At 50.9% G+C, this 19,278-nt stretch overlaps 1 protein-coding gene across 11 annotated transcripts in view; it reads right to left on the bottom strand.

Moving 5' to 3' along the window:
* LOC119976388 (rho guanine nucleotide exchange factor 9-like) overlaps nt 1–19,278 on the bottom strand; it is a 180,558-nt gene that overhangs the window by 89,389 nt on the left and 71,891 nt on the right. For all 11 annotated transcript variants that reach the window (XR_005462922.1, XR_005462921.1, XM_038816898.1 and 8 more), the window contains one exon: nt 2,087–2,275. Coding sequence is in view for 9 of the 11 variants with exons in the window: in XM_038816898.1 (XP_038672826.1) it covers nt 2,087–2,275 (189 nt within the window). In the remaining 2 variants the exon portion in view is untranslated. The remainder of the gene's footprint in view (nt 1–2,086; nt 2,276–19,278) is intronic.

Here is a 19,278-nt window from a genome sequence, read left to right as displayed (position 1 = left end):
CTGTGAGGTGCTCTTATTCCAGGAGTTGAGGGCTGAGAGTGTCCAGAAGCATTGTGCAGGGATTTTGTGTCTTCTGCCCATGCTATCACCTGTGGCTCAGCATTTTAATAGATCTGAGGTACAGTGGAATTTCAGAGATCATTGATCCAAGCTGGTGGGGAGAGACGAGTGCATAGGAATGGAGGAGGAATGAGTGGAGGAATGACCAAGCCTTCAAGACAATGACTGGATTCTTCAGGACCAATTAGTGTTAAGCGCATTCCAATCACACCCCTTCATGCTTGAGTGATTCTGAAGTGGTGAGCTGGAAATTGACAGCACTTAGCTCACTTTGATGTAGTTGATGTTTGTAAACATTGTGGTTTGAGAGTTACACATCCATGAAGGGAAATGAATGAAGCAAGGCTCATAGCTGGTTTGTGGAAGTTGTCAATCACAGCCTACTACCAGGAATGAACGAATGAATGAATGGTTTGCAGCTAAAATATCTGAGGGGTTTAAACACAGATCGCAGCTGTTCTCTTCCCAGGAATTCACACATAATGCTACCAGATGAGTGCTATAATTGTAATTTTTTTCACTGCCCTGTCTGGACAGCGCTCTAGCTTCTTGACAGGGGTCTATTTTCTGGGGAAGAGGTGGGTCTGTGGGGGGATGCCTTTAGTTTTGGTGTCCCTGTGGGGTGCCCCTTTAGTTAGGGGGCCTCTGGGGAAGGGAAGGGTTTCTTTGATTAGGGGAGAATTGTGGAGGGGTTCCTTTATTTAGGGGGTCTCGTGGAGGTCTCCTTTTAATAGGTGGTCCTGTGGGGGGAGCTGGTTTACAGTGTGGGGCGGCCTGATTTGAGGTGTGGTGCGGTGTGGGGAGGGGGTGGCCAGTGTGCAGCTTTGCTGATGGGCCAGCTGCTCAAAATGGTGGCCCGACAGCAGGATCCCTCAGGAATCCCTCGTATTCCTCACCATGCATAAATTTGCATATGAAGGTATACTGAATTGCTTTGTGATTTCGGGAGCGCAAATTAGCAGCAATTCTCTGATGGGAGAATTCAGGGCAGGAATTACCGTCATCCGATGCCAAAATCGCGAAATGTGATTGGACAGAGAAAAGCCTCCGTTGCTAAAATGGCGGTAGGTGCACATTTGACGCTAAATTAGGATCAATTGGAATCCTGAAAGTGCCGTAAATGCATCGCTCGCCACGCAGTGTTTAAGCACTGTTGGCATATCATTAGCGGGCCTGACTCTCTATTCTCTGGGGACTCTGCGATTCACCGCTGCCGATGAGCCGAGTTGCCGATGGTGCGACTCACTTGTGGTCCCAGCGGTTGAGAACCCGGCATGGAGGCTGCGGACTGTGTCCAGCGCCGCCACAGTCGGCCGGGAGTGGACAGTCGGCCGTGGTTCACGGGGCCCTGCTGCTAGCCCCGACCGGGGAGCAGAATTGGGTCCCGGGAGGGGGCGCGGAGGCTGCCGTGAAACACGGCCAGTTTCACGGCAGCCTTCACAACTCTCCACATTTGCAGAGAATCGTGCCCGGTGAATCCAGCCCATAGCCTCTCAAACAGAGAATCCTGTCCAATATGTTTTTGAATGAGGAGAGTTGTGAAACATGACGTGCGCTCCCTTATAGGCGGCTCGCTGATTGGTAGATGAGAAATTGGTCAATTCTGCAGTTTCTGCTTGGCTTGCAGGCACTTGAAGAGGAGTAAATGGTTTCCTTGTCAAAGCCAGGGCAGCAGCATTGTGAATCTGCCGAATGGTATCTGGGAGTAAGAAGAATCCTGTCAGCACTCTGGTAGTTTATAAATTTAGCCAGGGAGCGAGGTGAGGTTTGATTAATCTTGGATGACCAGCACCTGCCAAGTTAAGTTGGTGAATGGACATGGTGGGACATTTCACAACATGCGAATGTGAGCAGCACTATTTTCAGGACAGGAGCTAACTAATGAGGTGAATGTAATAACCTTGCCAGCCGCCAGACTCCCCTACAATCCAGAATTTGCACCTATTGTGGTGAGGGAGGAAAGGAGGAAACATAATCCACATTTGTGCCATCCCAAACATGAAAGACACTGCCAAATGCACCTTACCTCACAGATGTCTTTTAAGTTCTTGACATAGTTTCTCTCTACGTTTATGATCTCGTTGACAACATGGTTTCTGTAGTTGTTTTTCTTTTCCTCCGCTGGACAAATTGCCTGAGGTTGCATTGGGACAGACTGGCTCTCACTGTATTCGCCATAGAAAACATAATCATTCTTATCTTCATCGTACCCTAACTTCAAGAACAGAAGATAAGGCTATTTAACATCCATAATAAATAGAATCTTCTCAAACCAGGTTCATAATGAGACTAGAGAATGAGAACCTCATTGATTTTCATAATAATTTATGAAATCGAAGCATAGAAACAGAGCAAATAGGGGCAGTAAACACGTTCAGTTACTTGGCCTCCACAGCCTTCTGTCGCGAATTCCATAGGTTCACCCTCAGAGTGAAGACGTTTCTCCTCCTCTCAGTCCTAAATGGCCTAACCCATATCCTGAGACTGACATCTTGTTCTAGATCCCCTCCCCCAAGCCAGAAGAAAAAACATCCCCTCATCCAGTCTGTCCAACCCTGTCAGAATTTTATACGTTTCAATTAGGTTACCTCTCATTCTTCGAAATTCCAGTGAATACAGGCATAGTTGACAATCCTGTCATCAGTCTAGTGAACCGTTACTTCACTCCCTCTCTGGCAAGTATATCCTTTCTGAGATAAAGCAACCAATACTGCACACAATACTTTAGGTGTGGTCTCACCAAGGACCTCTATAGCTGCATTAAGACATCTGTGCTCCTGTACTCAGCTGTTTAGCTCACTGGGCTAATCGCTGGCTTTGAAGGCAGACCAAGGCAAGCTAGCAGCACCGTTCAATTCCCGTAACAGCCTCCGGAATGTGGCGACTAGGGACTTTTCACAGTAACTTCATTTGAAGCCTACTCGTGACAAGCTATTTTCATTTCAAGTGCTCTTGCAATGAAGTCAACATACCATTTGTATTCCTAACTGCTTGCTGTTACCTGCATGCTTGCTTTCAGTGACCGATGTACATTTTAAATTAATTTTTAAATTTGTTCATGGGACTTGGGCATTGCAGGCTGGGTCAGTGTTTATTGCCTATCCCTAATTGCCCTTCAAGAGGCAGTTAAGTGTCAACCAATGTTAAGTGTGGATCTGAAGTGACATGTAGGCCAGGACGATAGATTTCCTTCCATGAGTGAACGAGATGGATTTTTACAATAATCGATAATGGTCATCATTAGTGGGGTTTGAACCTTGGTCCCCAGAGCATTACTCTGGGTCTCTGGTTTACTAGTCCAGTGACAATACCACTTTGCCACCGCCTCCTCTGGGACACTCGGATCCCTTTGGATGTCAACATTTTACAATCTGTCACCATTTAGACAATATTCTGCCATTCTGTTTTTCCTTCCGAAGTGAATAACTTTACGTTTATCTATATTATGCTGCATCTGCCATCTATTTGCCAACTGACTCAAGTTATCTCATTGGAAGCCTTTCAATATCTTCCTCTCCCTCACCCTCTCACCAGGTTTTGTGTCAACAGCAAACTTTGAAATATTAATTTGGTTCCCTCATCCAAATGATTGATGTATATTGTGAATAATTGGGGCTCAAGCACTGATCCCCATGGAACCCCATGAGTCAGAGTCACCAACTTCCGCTCTGTAATGACTCATTTATTCCGACTCACCGTTTCTTATCTGCGGACCAATTTTCAATCTATGCCAATATATTACCCCCAAGCCCGTATGCTTTAACTTTATGTACTAACCTCTTAGTTGGGAAGCTGTCTGTAAATCCAATTACAGCCAGACTACTGGTTTTCCCTTATCTATTTTACTAGTTACATCCTCAAAAACAACGGTAGGTTTGTCAGACATGATTTCCTTTTCATAAAGTAATCTTGACTTTGTTTAATCCTGGTGATATTTTCAAAGTATGTGGGCGGCAGGGTGGCATACGGGTGGTACAGTGGCACAGTGGTTAGCACTGTTGCACAGTGCCGGGGACCCGGGTTTAATTCAAGCCTTAGGTGACTCTGTGGAATTTTCACTTTCTTTCTGTGTCTGTGTGGCTTTCCTCCCACAGTCCAAAGCTGTGTAGGTTCGGTGGATTGGTCATGTTAAAAATTGCCCCATAGTGTCCAAGGATGTGTAGATTAGTTGGGTTATGGGGATAGGGCAGGAGGGAGTGGACATAGGTGGGGTGGTGATTTGGAGGGTCAGTGCAGACTTGATGGGCCGAATGGCCTCCTTTTGCATGATGCTCAACACAATTTAATCACTCTGCTGTGCCCGGCGCAGATCTGGGTACGTTGGTTAAATAGCGGGAAAGGCCAAAACCAAGATTCGAATTGGGCATGAATCAGATTGTTATCTAATTGCCATTTCCATTTTCAGGCATGCAGCTCAAGGACACTCGAGGTACTGCAGGTTTGGGTGGAGGCCCCTCAGAGTGATTGGACTTTGTTGGGACGCTGAAGCGTTCCAGGTCGGGGGTCACATTTCCACTGGGGGAGGGGGTGGTGGTGGTGGTGGTGGTGGTCGAGCGGGTGCTATAGGTGAGGGTTTTTTTCATTTGTGAGGCCTTCAAGTCATCTTTTAACATTGTGGATACCCATATCACGGGCAACTAAGCTGCTGCCTGTGAGTTTACCAAACACTTCCAGGACATGGCCCTGTACTTGGTGCTATGCTGAACATAATTTTTGCTCCCTTTGGCTGTGAGCTGCCCCTAGCTTCACAACTGAAGGGTATTGTTAATAAGGAATTAGCCTTGTTAGTTGTGAGAGCACTTCACAGCTGCAGGTTGCATTTGCTACTTGCTGGTGGCTGCAGATGCCTGGTGGCTACTGTTGCTGTTTCCTTCCTTTTCTGCAGCCAGAAAAAACAACTTTTTCCTCAGATATCTATGTCCTGGAACACCAGGTTCAGGGGTGATGTATAAATTTGGAAGGCAATCCGATTTGAAGCATGAAGATGCTGCAGGACCTGGTGCACAACATTGATCCAAATGGGCCACCTGGTGATGGGGTTGAAGAAATGCTTTTGCAGATTGCTGATGCATTTGTTGCTGGTATGGTGAGTGTTTCATGTAACTAGAACATCACCACGGGTTAAACACTTTGGAAGTCAAGATGTTCAACTGCACCTTGAGCACCAGTGGATTATGTGGATGCCAGGATTTGGTTCCGGAGAGATTGGGCCGCATGGAACGGCCTGCACAGCTGCGGTTCCTGGACAGAGAATGGCACTGATATGTGGAACAAGTCAGACATTGATGGACAGACTATTTCTATGACAAAGGTCTGGACATGATAACACATTCTCAAGCTTATCCTCCATTTCTGTTCAGGAACCTATCAGGGGTGACACCGTGTGTTTATTTTGTGTGTGCAAATGAGCTGATATCGCTTTGTATTGGTACCAATATGGAACCGTGATGTTTCCTTGGTTATTAGTTAGTGTGATATGTGGAATGTTACCGAGTTGATTTTAAAATCTTTGTAATGTTGACCGTTTAATGGGCAGCACAGTGGCATAATGGTTAGTACTGCTGCCTCACTGGATGGTAAGTGGCGCCACGGATAGCACTGCTGCCAACAGCTCTGAGGACCCGGGTTTCATCCCGGCCCCAGGTCACTGTCCGTGTGGGGTTTGCACATTCTCCCCGTGTGTGCATGGGTCTCGCCCCCACAACCCAAAAAGAGTGCAGGGTAGGTGAATTGGCCTCACTAAATTGCCCCTTAATTGGATAAAAAAAAGAATTGAATACTCTAACATTTTTTAAAAATGTTGACCATTTAATGAACAAGATATTCTCAAGTGGTGCTGCAGGTTGTGTTTGCTGCTTGCTACTGCGTGTAGCTGCAAATGCCTGGAGGCTGATGCTGCTGTTTCCCCTATTTTCTGTAGCCTGAAAGAAGGACAATGTTTTTGAAGATACCTGGAACCTGGAACACCGGGCTCAGGGAGATGTATAAGTCCAGAAGGCAATCCGGTTTAAAGCAAGAAGACGCAGCAAGACCTGGTGCACAACATTGATCCAAATGGGCCACCTGAGGTCACTGCTGAAGAAATGTTTTTGTAGTTTGCTGATGCTTTTCTTGCTGGTGTGGTGAGTGCTTTATGTAACTGCCACCTTATCGCGGGTCAAAGCACATTGGAAGTCAAGGATGTTCAACTGTACCTTGAGCGCCAGTGGAATGTGTGAATGCCAGGATTTGATTCCAGTGAAATTGGGCCATGTGGGAGGGCCTGCACAGCTGTGGGTCCTGGACAGACATTGGCACTGATACATCTAACAACCAACAAGTAATGCATTGATGGACAGATCATTTCTACGACAATGTGCTGGACATGATAAAACATTCTCAGGCTTATTCTCCATTTCTGTTGAGGAAGGTACGAGGGGTGATACCTTGTGTTGGCATTTTAGGAGTGAAAAGGAGATGGTATAGTGCTGTATTCATACCAATATGGAACAATGACGTTTCCTTCTTGATTAATGATTAGTGTGATATGTGGAATGTGATTTTCAAATCTTTGTTAACGTTGACTGATCCTAGCAGTAAAATATTACTCAAGTAGCTTCTTGTGTGTACACGTGCCAAGTCTCAGACAATGATTACTGCATCACATTTCAATCAAACTTTGAAGCCTGAACGCTTTGCCTGAACTCGAGAACAATCAGCATCATAGAGACAGCAGCCAACAATCAAACACTAAAGAACAGGGCTTCAGCATTGGTGATATCTTTGCGACCAAAGGGTGATTGTTTAGATCAGGGGAGGGCACCTGATCACAATCTCCCTGATGTTCCCGGCAGGGGTCTGGGATTTGGGGCTTATGATGTGGCTGGGGGTGAGTGTGCAGAGCGAGGTTCTTCAGCACAACTGGCTCGCTGGTGGCACGCTGAGAGAAGGTGGGACACGTAAAGGTGGGGAGGCTGGGGGTTTTGAGGTTCCCGGGGTGGAAGCCTTAACGTATTGTCGGTCTCTCTCCTTCTTCAATTCCTCACAGATACCAGAACGGATGGTAGTGTCGGTCCTGCAGAGGATGCCCTCGAAATGCTGGTGGCAGCCCAGGAATCAGATGCTGGAGAAGGCGGCAGCATTGACGTAGGCTGGAGGGGGCACCCCTTGTTCAGGGGGTTGCCGCACACCCTGAAGACTGGGCCACCCATCAGGCATCGGAGGAACCCAGAGTGGGATGCCAGCATTGTCCCAAGGTAGCCTTGGTCTTTCAAGGAGATGATAGACAGTATAGGATGGAAGATACACCAGGCGTGATCTAACGGGATAAACACTAAGTGTGGTTGCAAGTGACAATTGTCAGGTGCTTCCCAACAACCGACCTGGAGAGACCGTCACTGGTATCTAATGCCAATTAGGAATGGTAATGATGCCCCATGGGCTTCACATCGGAAATGGGTATACTGCACTGCAGCACTAGAATGGTCAAGGCATCAAAACTGCATTTCCAGCAGTCCCGACGCACCGCTCCATGACCATCCAGGGGCCTCATTATATCAGGTCTCTGCAATGGTCTCTGGCCTCTGTACTGGCATCATTAGTCAGGACCTCACCACATACCCCATATCCCCCAAGAGCAAACCGGTCACCCTGGGGTGTCCCTCGAAGATGCCAGGGATGTCCGACTGCCCCAGGATGTAGCTGTCGTGCACACTCCCGGGGAACCATACACACACTTGCATGATCTTGAGGTGGTGGTGGCACACGAGTTGAACATTCAGGAGGTGAAACTCCTTCCCGTTAATGAAATGCACTCATGGATCGTTCAATACGTGTAAGATGACATACATGCCATCCATTACCCCTGGACCTGGGGCATCCTTGCAATGGTGGAGAATCCTGCTGCCGGGGCATCTTGATGGGCTTGGTGCAGGTCAAAGTTTGTATTGTCAGCTGCTGGGTATACAGGGCATCTGATGGTCAGGGTGTGGAATAAGGTGATGAGGTACTTTAAATTGGAAGTGATGTCGACGTTGACGCCATTTTGTGGGAACCATGGGCAGGATTCTCCGATCCCGCGCCGGGTCGGAAAATCGCCGGGGGGGGGGGGGGCGCAAATCTCGTGACGCCGCTCCGATACCGGGCCACCGATTCTCCAGTCACCAATTCTCCGGCCGCTCAACGTGGCACCCCGGCGTTTCTCAACGCTTAACAGGCCGTAAGCCCGTCAAGTTCGGCGTTGTTCAAGTGTGGTCCTACCCGGCTAGACCTCGGCGTTCTGGCTGCGGGGGCTGTCCTTGTAGGGGGGAGGGGGATCCGACTAAGGGGGGGCCTCCATGGTGGCCATCCCGCGATCGGGGCCAACTGATCGGCGGGCGGGCTAATTGCGGGGTGGGGGCCTATGTTCATCCGCGCTGGACCCCTGTCGGGCTCTGCCATTTGGCCCAGGGGCCGGCGCGTAGACGGCAACCTATGCACATGCGCGGACCCGCACCACTTGTGCTGGCAGCTGTATCGGCAGCTGGAGCTGTGTGAGGAGCTCCAGTGCCGTGCTATGCAGGATCGCTGCTCCTCGGGGCCAGATGACGCCGCCATAAAACGCTCCAGCTTTTATGATAGCGTCGACATTTAGCCTCATTATCGGAGAATCACGCCCGATAGGTTTAAGCCAGGGGAGATGGATGGGATGTACGGGAAGCGGAGGGAGGCGGCACTGGAGAGGGTGAGGGACTTGTATCTGGAGGGGCAGTTTGCGGAATTGGACGAATTGCGGGAGAGGTTTGAGTTGCCGAGGGGGAGTTTAGTGAATTTAGGTATATGCAGATGCCGGAATTCGCAAGAAAGGAGTGGAGGGCTTTTCCCAGGTTGTCGGGATATATCCTATTGGACCTGTGACATTATAGAAATGTTTAGTGTACAAAGAGTTAATGTCATGTTACAATTAAAAACAAATGGAGCTAGATGCAGTACTATATAAAGTACTAACTCTCCGGCTGCTGGGAGATAGTGTCTGGAGTAGAGTTCTTAGGAGAGATCGAGAGAGGATAGAGCACAGTTAGAGTGTAAAGGCTAGTGTTAGTAGAGTGTAGATTACTATAATTATTGTTTCCTATAGGAGTAAGTGGTCAAACTTTATTTAAGTAGTGTAAATAAAAGTTAGCTTTGTGTGGTAGTCGGTATTAGGATAATTACGGTACCCAGGTTGATGCTGTAAGACCATTGGTGTGGGAGGTACCTGAGGCAGCAAGATCATTGGTGAAGCCTACCTGCTAGTTCTGCCCATTAAGGCGGAGTATAAGAGTCTGTGTCTCCCCAGCTGGTGCATTCTGTACCTGCGCTGCTGGGGGAAACATTTAGTCCAATAAAGCCTCCAATTGTCATCCAATCTCGCTTCTGGAGTCATTGATCGAGGATCAATTTATTGGACTAGATTTTAAAGAATGGAGCTCCGAATCAAGCCGGAGTGTCTGCAAATAAGCCCGCACGCGGCAAACCCAGCGACAACTTTCAAACACTGGCTGGCGTGCTTCAACGGGTACCTCTGGACGGCCACGACTGCACCCACGGAGGACCAGAAGATGCAAGTTCTCCGATCGAGGGTGAGCTCAGAGATCTACACCCTCATCGAGGATGCAGATAATTTCGAGGCCGCGATGGCCCTGATGAAAGGACACTACATTCGCCCAGTAAACCAGGTCTACACCCGACATCTGCGAGCGACAAGGCAACAAATCCCGGGGGAATCGCTGGATAAATTCTACCGTGCGCTTCTGGTACTAGGTAGGAACTGTGATTGCCCACAAGTTTCAGCCAGCGACCACACAGAACTTTTAATCCGGGACGCATTCGTTGCAGGTATCCTTATCCTTCCAAATCTGCCAGCGGCTGCTAGAGAAAGAGACACTAGGCCTCAAGGGGGCACGGGCCCTTGCTAGCTCCCTGGATGTGACCTCCCGAAACGTCCGCGCGTATGTCCCCGACCGCGTGGCAGCCCCTTGGGCGTAGTAGAACACCCCCCCGCGGCCGACCCCGATGCACCCCCCATCCCACCACAAGCTTGTGCTGCACGGCTACCAGGCAACCCTGGGGGGCCCCACTGTTATTTTTGCGGGCAAGCCAAGCACCCCCGGCGGCTCTGCCTGGTCCGCTCCTCCACCTGCAAAGGGTGCGTCAAAAAGGGCCATTTCATTTCGGTATGCCAGGCCCGGGCGGTCGCCGCCGTCTCCGGGGGCGAACCCGGACTGCCACCACAGCTCCCGCCACGGGCCAGGTGCGGCAGCGGGCGCTGCCATCTTCATTTTCCCGAGCCACGTGTGTGCCCCGGGCGCTGCCATCTTCTTCCCCAGGGACCACGTGAGACACGTGGGAGCCGCCATCTTGCACCCCCCCAGCCATGTGCGATCCGCGGGCGCTGCCATCTTGGCTGGAGTCTCAGGACCCCGATTCGGTTGACCACACACCGCCCGAGGAAAATCTCCAACTTTTACCACGACTCGCCTCGGTGACCCTGGAGCAATCTCGGCCCCGAACGCTCTTGACCGCGACGACGACCGTGCTCATCAATGGACACAAAACATCCTGCCTGATCGACTCTGGGAGCACAGAGAGCTTCATACACCCCAACACGGTAAGGCGCTGTTCTCTTCCCATACACCCAGTTAACCAAAGAATCTCCCTGGCCTCCGGGTCTCACTCTGTAGAGATCAAAGGGTTCTGTGTAGCAAACCTCACGGTCCAGGGAAGGGAATTAAAACATTTCCGACTCTATCTCATTCCTCACCTCTGCGCAGCCACGCTCCTAGGGTTAGACTTCCAATGCAACCTCCAGAGCTTAACCTTTAAATTCGGCAGCCCTGTACCCCCCTCACTGTCTGCAGCCTCGCGACCCTCAAGGTCGACCCGCCTTCCCATTTTGCGAACCTCACCCCGGATTGCAAACCCGTCGCCACCAGGAGCAGATGGTACAGTGCCCAGGACCGGACGATCATTAGGTCGGAAGTCCAGCGGTTACTGAAGGAAGGTATTATCGAGGCTAACAACAGTCCCTGGAGAGCTCAAGTAGTGGTTGTAAAGACCGGGGAGAAGCATAGGATGGTCAAAGATTATAGTCAGACCATCAACAGGTATACGCAGCTCGACGGGTACCCTCTCCGCCGCATATCTGATTTGGTCAACCAGATTGCACAATACAAGATCTTTTCCAAGGTAGACCTCAAATCCACCTACCACCAGCTCCCCATCTACCCAGACAACCGCAAATACACTGCATTCGAAGCAGATGAGCGGCTCTACCACTTCCTAAGGGTTCCCTTCGGTGTCACAAATGGAGTCTCGCTCTTCCAACGGGAGATGGACCAAATGGTTGACCGGTACGGTTTGCGGGCCACGTTTCCATACCTCGAAAATGTCACCATCTGCAGTCACGACCAGCGGGACCACGACACCAACCTCCAAAAATTCCTCCATACCACAAAAATTCTTAATCTCACCTACAACAAGGCCAAATGCGTGTTCAGCACCGACCGTCTCGCCATCCTCAGCTACGTAGTGCATGATGGAGTTATCGGCCCAGATCCCGAACGCATGTGCCCACTCATGGAGTTCCCTCTCCCACATTGCTCCAAGGCCCTGAAACTCTGCCTGGGATTTTTTTCATATTAACCCCAGTGGGTCTCCAATAATGCGGACAAAGCCCGCCCACTAATCCTATCCACGGTTTTTCCCCTGTCCGCAGAGGCCCGCCAGGCCTTCAGCCGCATAAAAGCGGACATCGCAAAGGCCACGATGCACGCAATTGACGAATCCCTTCCATTCCAAGTCGAGAGCGACGCTTCCGACGTAGCTCTGGCGGCCACCCTCAACCAACCAGGCAGGCCCGTGGCCTTCTCACACACCCTCCATGCTTCAGAAATCCGTCATTCCTCCGTTGAAAAGGAGGCCCAGGCCATAGTAGAAGCTGTGCGGCACTGGAGGCATTAACTGACCAGCAGGAGATTCACGCTCCACACTGACCAACCTCGGTTGCTTTCATGTTCGATAATGCACAGCGGGGCAAGATAAAGAACGATAAGATCTTCCGGTGGAGGATCGAGCTCTCCACCGACAACTATGAGATCTTGTATCGTCCCGGGAAGCTAAACTTGCCTCCTGATGCCCTATCCTGCAGCACATGTGCCAACGCACAAGTGGACCGACTCCGGGCCCTCCATGATGACCTCTGACACCTGGGGGGTCACTCGATTCTTCCATTTTATCAAGACCCGCAACCTGCCCTACTCCATCAAGGAGGTCAGGACCGCCACCAGGAACTGCCAAATCTGCGCAGAGTGGAAGCCGCGCTACAGGCCAGAGAAAGCGCACCTGGTAAAGGCTTCCCGTCCCTTTGAACGCCTCAATATGGACTTCAAGGGGCCCTTCCCATCCACCGACCGCAACACGTGCTTCCTGAACGTGATTAACGAGTACTCCCGGTTCCCATTCGCCATCCCCTGCCCCGACATGACCGCAGCCACCGTCATAAAAGCCCTCCACAGTATCTCTACACGGTTCGGTTTCCCCCCCTACATACGCAGCGATAGGGGGTCCTCCTTTATGAGCGACGAACTGCGTCAATTCCTGCTCAGCAAAGGCATTGCCTCAAGCAGGACGACCAGTTATAACCCCCGGGGAAACGGGCAGGTAGAGAAGGAGAATGGAATAGCCTGGAAGACCGTCCTACTGGCCCTGCGGTCCAGAAATGTCCCAATCTCCCGCTGGCAGGAGGTCCTCCCCGATGCACTCCACGCCATCCGATCACTGCTGTGTACGACGACAAACAAAACACCTCATGAACGTCTCCTTGTCTTCCCTAGGAAGTTCTCCTCCGGGACCTCGCTCCCAACCTGGCTGGCAATCCCTGGACCCATCCCACTCCGCAAACACGTGCGGGCGCACAAGTCGGACCCATTGGTCGAGAGGGTCCACCTCCTTTACACTAACCCTCAGTATGCGTATGTGGCGTACGCCGATGGCCGAAAGGATACGGTCTCCCTACGGGACCTGGCGCCCGCTGTATCCCCCCCCCCCACCTACCCCACCCTCCTTCCCACCAACGCACACCACGACCGCCCCCTACCCAGATGGATCAGTTCTCCCACTGGTCCCATCTAGGGGCGATGAAGCTACCGAAGAAACCAAAGTCATGCTCCCGGAGTCACGGATGCCCGAGCCGGCGCCTGCATCACCGCCGAAACTGCGACATTCACAGAGGACAACCAGGGCTCCCGATCGACGGATTGCTTCATTTTGATATGTACATGTAAATAAATACTGTAAATAGTTGTGACATGTAACAAGACAAAATACTGTACCACCGACAGGTACCACTATAATCCCAACCTCTACCACTGTATAAAGCAAGACCACCACCCCCGCCGGACTCTTTTTTTAACGGGGTGAATGTGGTAGTCGGTACTAGGGGTATTACGGTACCCAGGTTGAGGCTGTTAGACCATTGGTGTGGGAGGTACCTGAGGCAGCAAGATCATTGGTGAAGCCTGCCTGCTGGTTCCGCCCAGTAAGGGGGAGTATAAGAGTCTGTGTCTCCCCAGAAGCTGCATTCTGCACCTGCGTTGCTAGGGGAAACATCTAGTCCAATAAAGCCTTCAATTGTCATCCAATCTCGCTTCTGGAGTCATTGATCGAGCATCACTTTGCTAATAAACTTAGCTTCTGGGGTCTTTGTGAACACGACATTCATCCTGACATCAGAATCACAAAGACCACCACAGGAGAAATTGCTGCTCCTGGTTGAGTCGGGGGAGGGTAGGATTGGGGATATATTGGGTAGGGTTGGGGGAACGGGGCAAGTGGTGAGGATCAAGTGCAAATAGGAAGAGGAGTTGGGGGGTAAATAGACTGGGGTCTGTGATGTGAGGCGATGCGCAGGGTGAATTCAACATCCTCCGGCGCGCGGATGAGCTAGGGTGCATATGACGTGAGCAAGGCTGAGTGGGTTCTTTCAAGGGGTGGCCGACAAGTGCAAGAAGTGTGGGCGAGGGCCAATGAACCATGTGCACATGTTCTGGGGGAGTGAGAAGTTGGAGAGTTACTGGGAGGCGGTGTTTGGTTTGCTGTCCAAAATTGTGGGGCTGGAGGTCAGTCCGAACCCAATGGTGGCCACCTTTGGGGTATCGGAAAAGCCGGAGCTGATGGAGGGGAAGGGGGCTGATGTTGTGGTCTTCACCTCTCTAATTACCCAGCAAAGGACCTTGTGAATTGGAGGGTGGATACGTCATTGGGGTTGGCAGCTTGGCTGGGGGACCTGTTTGACTTTTTATGGTCGGAAAAGATCAAATTTGAGTTGAGGGTGGCGGAGGAGGGCTTTGAGAGACAGCTTGTGCTTTGGATTGACCCCGAGGCACAAAGATTCAAGGCTGCGGTGACCTTGACTACAACTGGGAACGGGAAGCCTCCTCCTCCACATGGTGCCAAGACTGCAAGAATACCGCCCAGTTGTTGAGGTGGAGTCTCCTGCAGCACATGGAGTCCGACAACTCATCGAACGACCAATGACGCCTGTACACCTTGGGCCATCACTGGCCTGCCTATCTGGGTCCCTCCCCGACCTGATGGGCAGCTGCGGCCTTAGGGTGTGGGGCGGGCCCCTGCACGTGGGCTGCCACCTCGGGCCTGCATCGATGCACTGCCTCCCACCGCCTTCTCCGCAACTGGCTGCCTGGATTGCCACCAGCGCTGCGAGATATCTGTAAGGAATTGGAGAGGGTGAGAGACCAGTTATGGCTTTCACCCCGGGACCCTCGAGACCCCAAGTCTCCTCCACGCTTACATTATCCGACATCTCTCAGGGGTACATCCAACAAGCTGCTTGTGCTGGGGAACCCCAATCTGCGCGTGCACTCCCAGCCACAGCACGGGCCGCTGGGCACCGGACCCCAGACCCCAGACCCAGAGGCCCGCCGGGAAGATTACTTGGAGGACCGGGTGCAAGTTCCCCCCCGATCCACACACCCACACTCTAGTCACCGGGATATTCCTAGTGCTAAGGCCCAGGTCTTGGCATTTGATTGTCGGCTGCTGCCTCTGTTGTGGACCCCTCGAACGTTCAGGGAAAAGTATCCAGGCTTCGCAGTTTGATCAGGATGCCAGACAGTAACGCTCGCCTGTGACATGGCACATTTACCACAGACGGGGCTCCATCCTGGGGGTATTTGGTGGGTCGAACAAGCAGCAGGTGATGTTTCCCCTGTTACGGGCATACACTATCTGGGGGGGGGGGGGGGGAGGGGATATTGGATCAACGGACACTGAGCCTCTCACACTCAGCCAAGGGGTGACCACCCCACCCACCCACCCTACTGATGGCCCCACCTTTCGACCAGACTCGTCCCCCTCAGGCGCTGATCCACGTGTCCCAACCTGCACTGGGGCAGCAGTTTAAGTGCCCCTGGGCTGATTGCCTTGTTTCAAAGGTGGCTGCTCATCTCAGCCAACCCCCACAGCATTTGTGCGGCTTTACATTTTTTAATAGTTGTGCTAAAAGGCGCCTCCATGATCACTCATTGGGAAGTGGGTTAAATCACAGGAGACAGTTAGACAGGGGGTACTTCCTGTTAATTATATAAAGATTGGCCATAATTGGTGATTATTGGTTACGCGCCATGTCTTGGTGGGATATGGATCTTGCCACTGGGATAGGGCCATTTAGATTGGAAACCATTTGGCACCCTGCATGGATCCCGATTTCGGCCTATCCCGCAAGTTAACTGGCTCACTTGCATCCGTGCCGGCGCGACGCTGCCATTAGATTGCACCCTCTGCGTCAACAAAGAGAAATTGTGGCAGCTGTAGCCATCTGGGATGGCCACTTACAAAGTAAACATGGCTACTGGCAAAGACTTAAGGGAAATATGGCCAATGCAGGATTCAGGCAAACCCAGAGCCAAAATGTATATTTGCTGACAGAGAATCAGACAGTATCGAAACCCCTAGCCGATTTGCATTCTAATGGTCCATTTTCCCAGGATAAAGGACTGGTGCGCAGGTATCAGATACAATTCCAGTCACATTGACACCACTCCCTTCACTCAGGAAGCCCAAACAGCGAAGGTCAATGACCGCTCAGGACAAGCCAGCCATTAAGGCACCTGCCCTTTATTGGCTCAAATCGAAGGCAATGACCGAAGCCGGCCAAATTATTGGGTCCAAAGTGAAGGACCGGCAAAAGTGCGCGAAACCCCAAAGGATAAAGAGAGACACTGCCATGTGTTTGACCTCTTTTGGCCCTGGCACTCTTCGGCCCGGCCTATACCTGAAGCCAACTGCAGCACCACGACCAGAAGCAAGCTCAAGATCAACAAACGCTACCAGATGGATGAGTCCAGAGGAACCAAAGTTACGTCTACAGACCCAGCCACTCCAGATCCGAACAAAGGCCTTGGGCGGGATTCTTCGATCCCCCCGCTGGGTGGGAGAAGCACCAGGGGCGGCGTGAATCCCACCCCCACTATCCTCCCAATTCTCCCGCCCCCCCCAAAAACCGGCCCGGCGTGAGTTGTGCTGCTCGCTTCGGAGAATGGCGGGGTCCGGCACGACTCAATGGGCGCTGGGGCCGCCCGAATTCTCGCAATGGGCTGACGTCCCGCCCGCCTGTAGCCTGTCCCTACCGGCGAGACCTGGTGGCGCGGATGGGCTCCAGGGTTCCTGGGGGGTCGCAGGGGGGATCTGGCCCCGGGGGGGAGCGGGCCGCCAACCACTCCAGGGTGGGCCTAGCCCCTGAAGATGCAAAGGTTTCTGCACCTTTGGGGCGGCCTGACGCCAGAGTGGTTCATGCCACTCCGTCCAACTGGGATCCCCGCCCCGCCAGTTACGGGAGAATTTCGCCCCTTGTTCCTCTGCCAAATCCGACTGCCTGAAAGTTAAGTACAGGTTGTTGTAGTGTTAGGTGTAGTTTAGTTTGTAGTGTTTTTATGTTGCATGTGTGAGTGTAAATTAACCATTATTGAACTTGAACTAACTGACTGGTTGTTGGGTCTTTGGTCAATGTCTGGTTGAACCTTGTGGTGGTATCATCTGTTACCTGGCGACTCTGAAGAGCAATATTATTCAATATTAAGAAGGGCAACATTATTGGCGTCTCCGGTGCAGAATTGGCAACAGTTATTAGTGATGCTAGTGGGATAGTATTGCACTCCTCAAAATTGGCAACAGTAATTGGTGACCTCTGACGGGATTCGACCTCAAAGTGATTTTGTCACTCCGAGAAAAGCCACAAACCGTTGAATTCGAAACCCAATTGGATGAGCAAAATAAACCACAAGTGTAAGACCCATATTTATCAAACCTCCAAGATTCGGAAGTGTGTAGTAATTTGCATGCGTACTAACATGGGTATAAGGTAAACTCGGTCGATTTTTTGCATAAAACTATAGGGAGTTTTGTGAACTGGAAAATAGCTGAGGCCATACCCGCTGTTTGCGTCGCCACCCTATTCTCCTCTGTCCCAAATTTAGGATACAGAAAAGAGATACCAGTAGAAATGGCAGCAAAGACAATGGAACAGCTTATGAACCCACAGGAACCTGAGGTCGCAGCGACCAACAGAGCAGAGTAGTGTCCCATATGGGAAGAAGAGTTGAGGAAATACTTAAAGGGGAAAGGATGATCCCTTTGGTCTGGGTTTTATGCGAATGAAGAGTCAGGTCCTGGTAGTATAGGACAAATTTGGAGGGACAACCCAACTGTGATACACAAGAAGAGTTTAGGGAAAGTTCGTAAGCCGATGGCAATCGTGTCCTGTCTGGCACAATTGCGAGGCACAGAGAGAGATCGTGAGGACGCTCCGCAGACAGCTTATAGAGAAAGAGGAGAAGAGTGAGGGAAACGTTAGCAAGTATGAGAAGATTAATGAGCAACTCCGAGAGCAGCTAGCAGCAAAAGCCAAGGAGATGGCTGATGTCAAACAGGGACATCAATCTTGTCTAGTTCACCTAAGCAGCTTTCAGATACAATATGATAAGGCCTACCAAGATACACAAAGCGCAATCTTGGTAAGAGAAGAGACGGAACAACAGGTAGAACAGCTAAAGAAGCACTCCACAGTTCCACAACGGAAAAAGGCAGAGTTCGGTAGACCACGCCAAATGCAGGCAGCAAATTTCACGGTTACAGTCACTGCTCTCAGTGCAAAATAGTTTCAGAGACACCTTTGGACCAAATTTAGACCAGGAAGGTGGCCCAATTGACAGGAACTCAATGAAACTGCATATAGGTATGTAGAAACTACAGAAAGTCAGAATAGAGCCCCCCCAGGCCCCGAAAAGGAAAGCACCCGCACCACCGACTGCACAGGCAGCACACACCCCCATGAATCCAGTCACCATGCAGTGCAATTGACAACAAACCTGATTTTGTGTACACCACCCCATTATCCACCAAACAATTGAGAGATGCCTGCGCCAAAATTGAACCATTCCAACACACAGCAGACTCACACCATTTCTTTGAGCGAGTAAGACAACAGACAGTTATGTACAGTCTGGACGAACCGGAGGAAGTGAAACTTATGAGCCTTGACCCATCCGTTAGTTCAGCATTACCCGATCCACAGAATGAGGGAGGAGGAAGCCTCCAGGAAATGAAGGCAGCTATTTTAGATGCAATTGGTTATAACAGAGGAGATCCTGTACGTCTAAATCGCTGCAGACAAAAGAAGGGAGAGCATCCCACTGAATATGCAGGTCGCCTTTGGCTCCATTTCAAAGCAGTATTCGGAGATTTAGTCCACGCACACTTAAATGTCGAAAACACAATCAAATGGACGCGTATTTTAGTCTACCACGCCACAGAAACAGGTCAAAAGGCCTGTGCGAATTATGACCCCTCAGATGCCACACATAATGAAGTGTGGGTTCTGAAGAGACTCTCCAGAGCTTGGGAACAATTCCTACATAAAAAGGCTGAGCAGGAGAAAGTAGAAGCAAACATGAATTCAGTAAGGACGTACCAGGACCCTGCATGGGTAAACGGGGGTAGACATGACGGACAGCACCACAGAACACAGGGATGCTATAATTGCGGACAAAAGGGACATTATGCCCGTGAATGTAATGCCCCCCTGAACCAGCAACGGAATCAGCAAACGAACGCTAATACACAGTATTAGCGCCCGCCAAGCCAATTCTGCCATAAATAGCACAGATTGACGGTGTTCGGACTCCCAACTTGGGTCTGCGACACACT

Source organism: Scyliorhinus canicula, chromosome 13 (assembly GCF_902713615.1).
Source record: "Scyliorhinus canicula chromosome 13, sScyCan1.1, whole genome shotgun sequence".
In the NCBI taxonomy this organism is placed as follows: Eukaryota; Metazoa; Chordata; class Chondrichthyes; order Carcharhiniformes; family Scyliorhinidae; genus Scyliorhinus; species Scyliorhinus canicula.
Note: the sequence above shows the minus strand (reverse complement) of the source record. Positions and strands in the feature narration are given on the sequence as shown.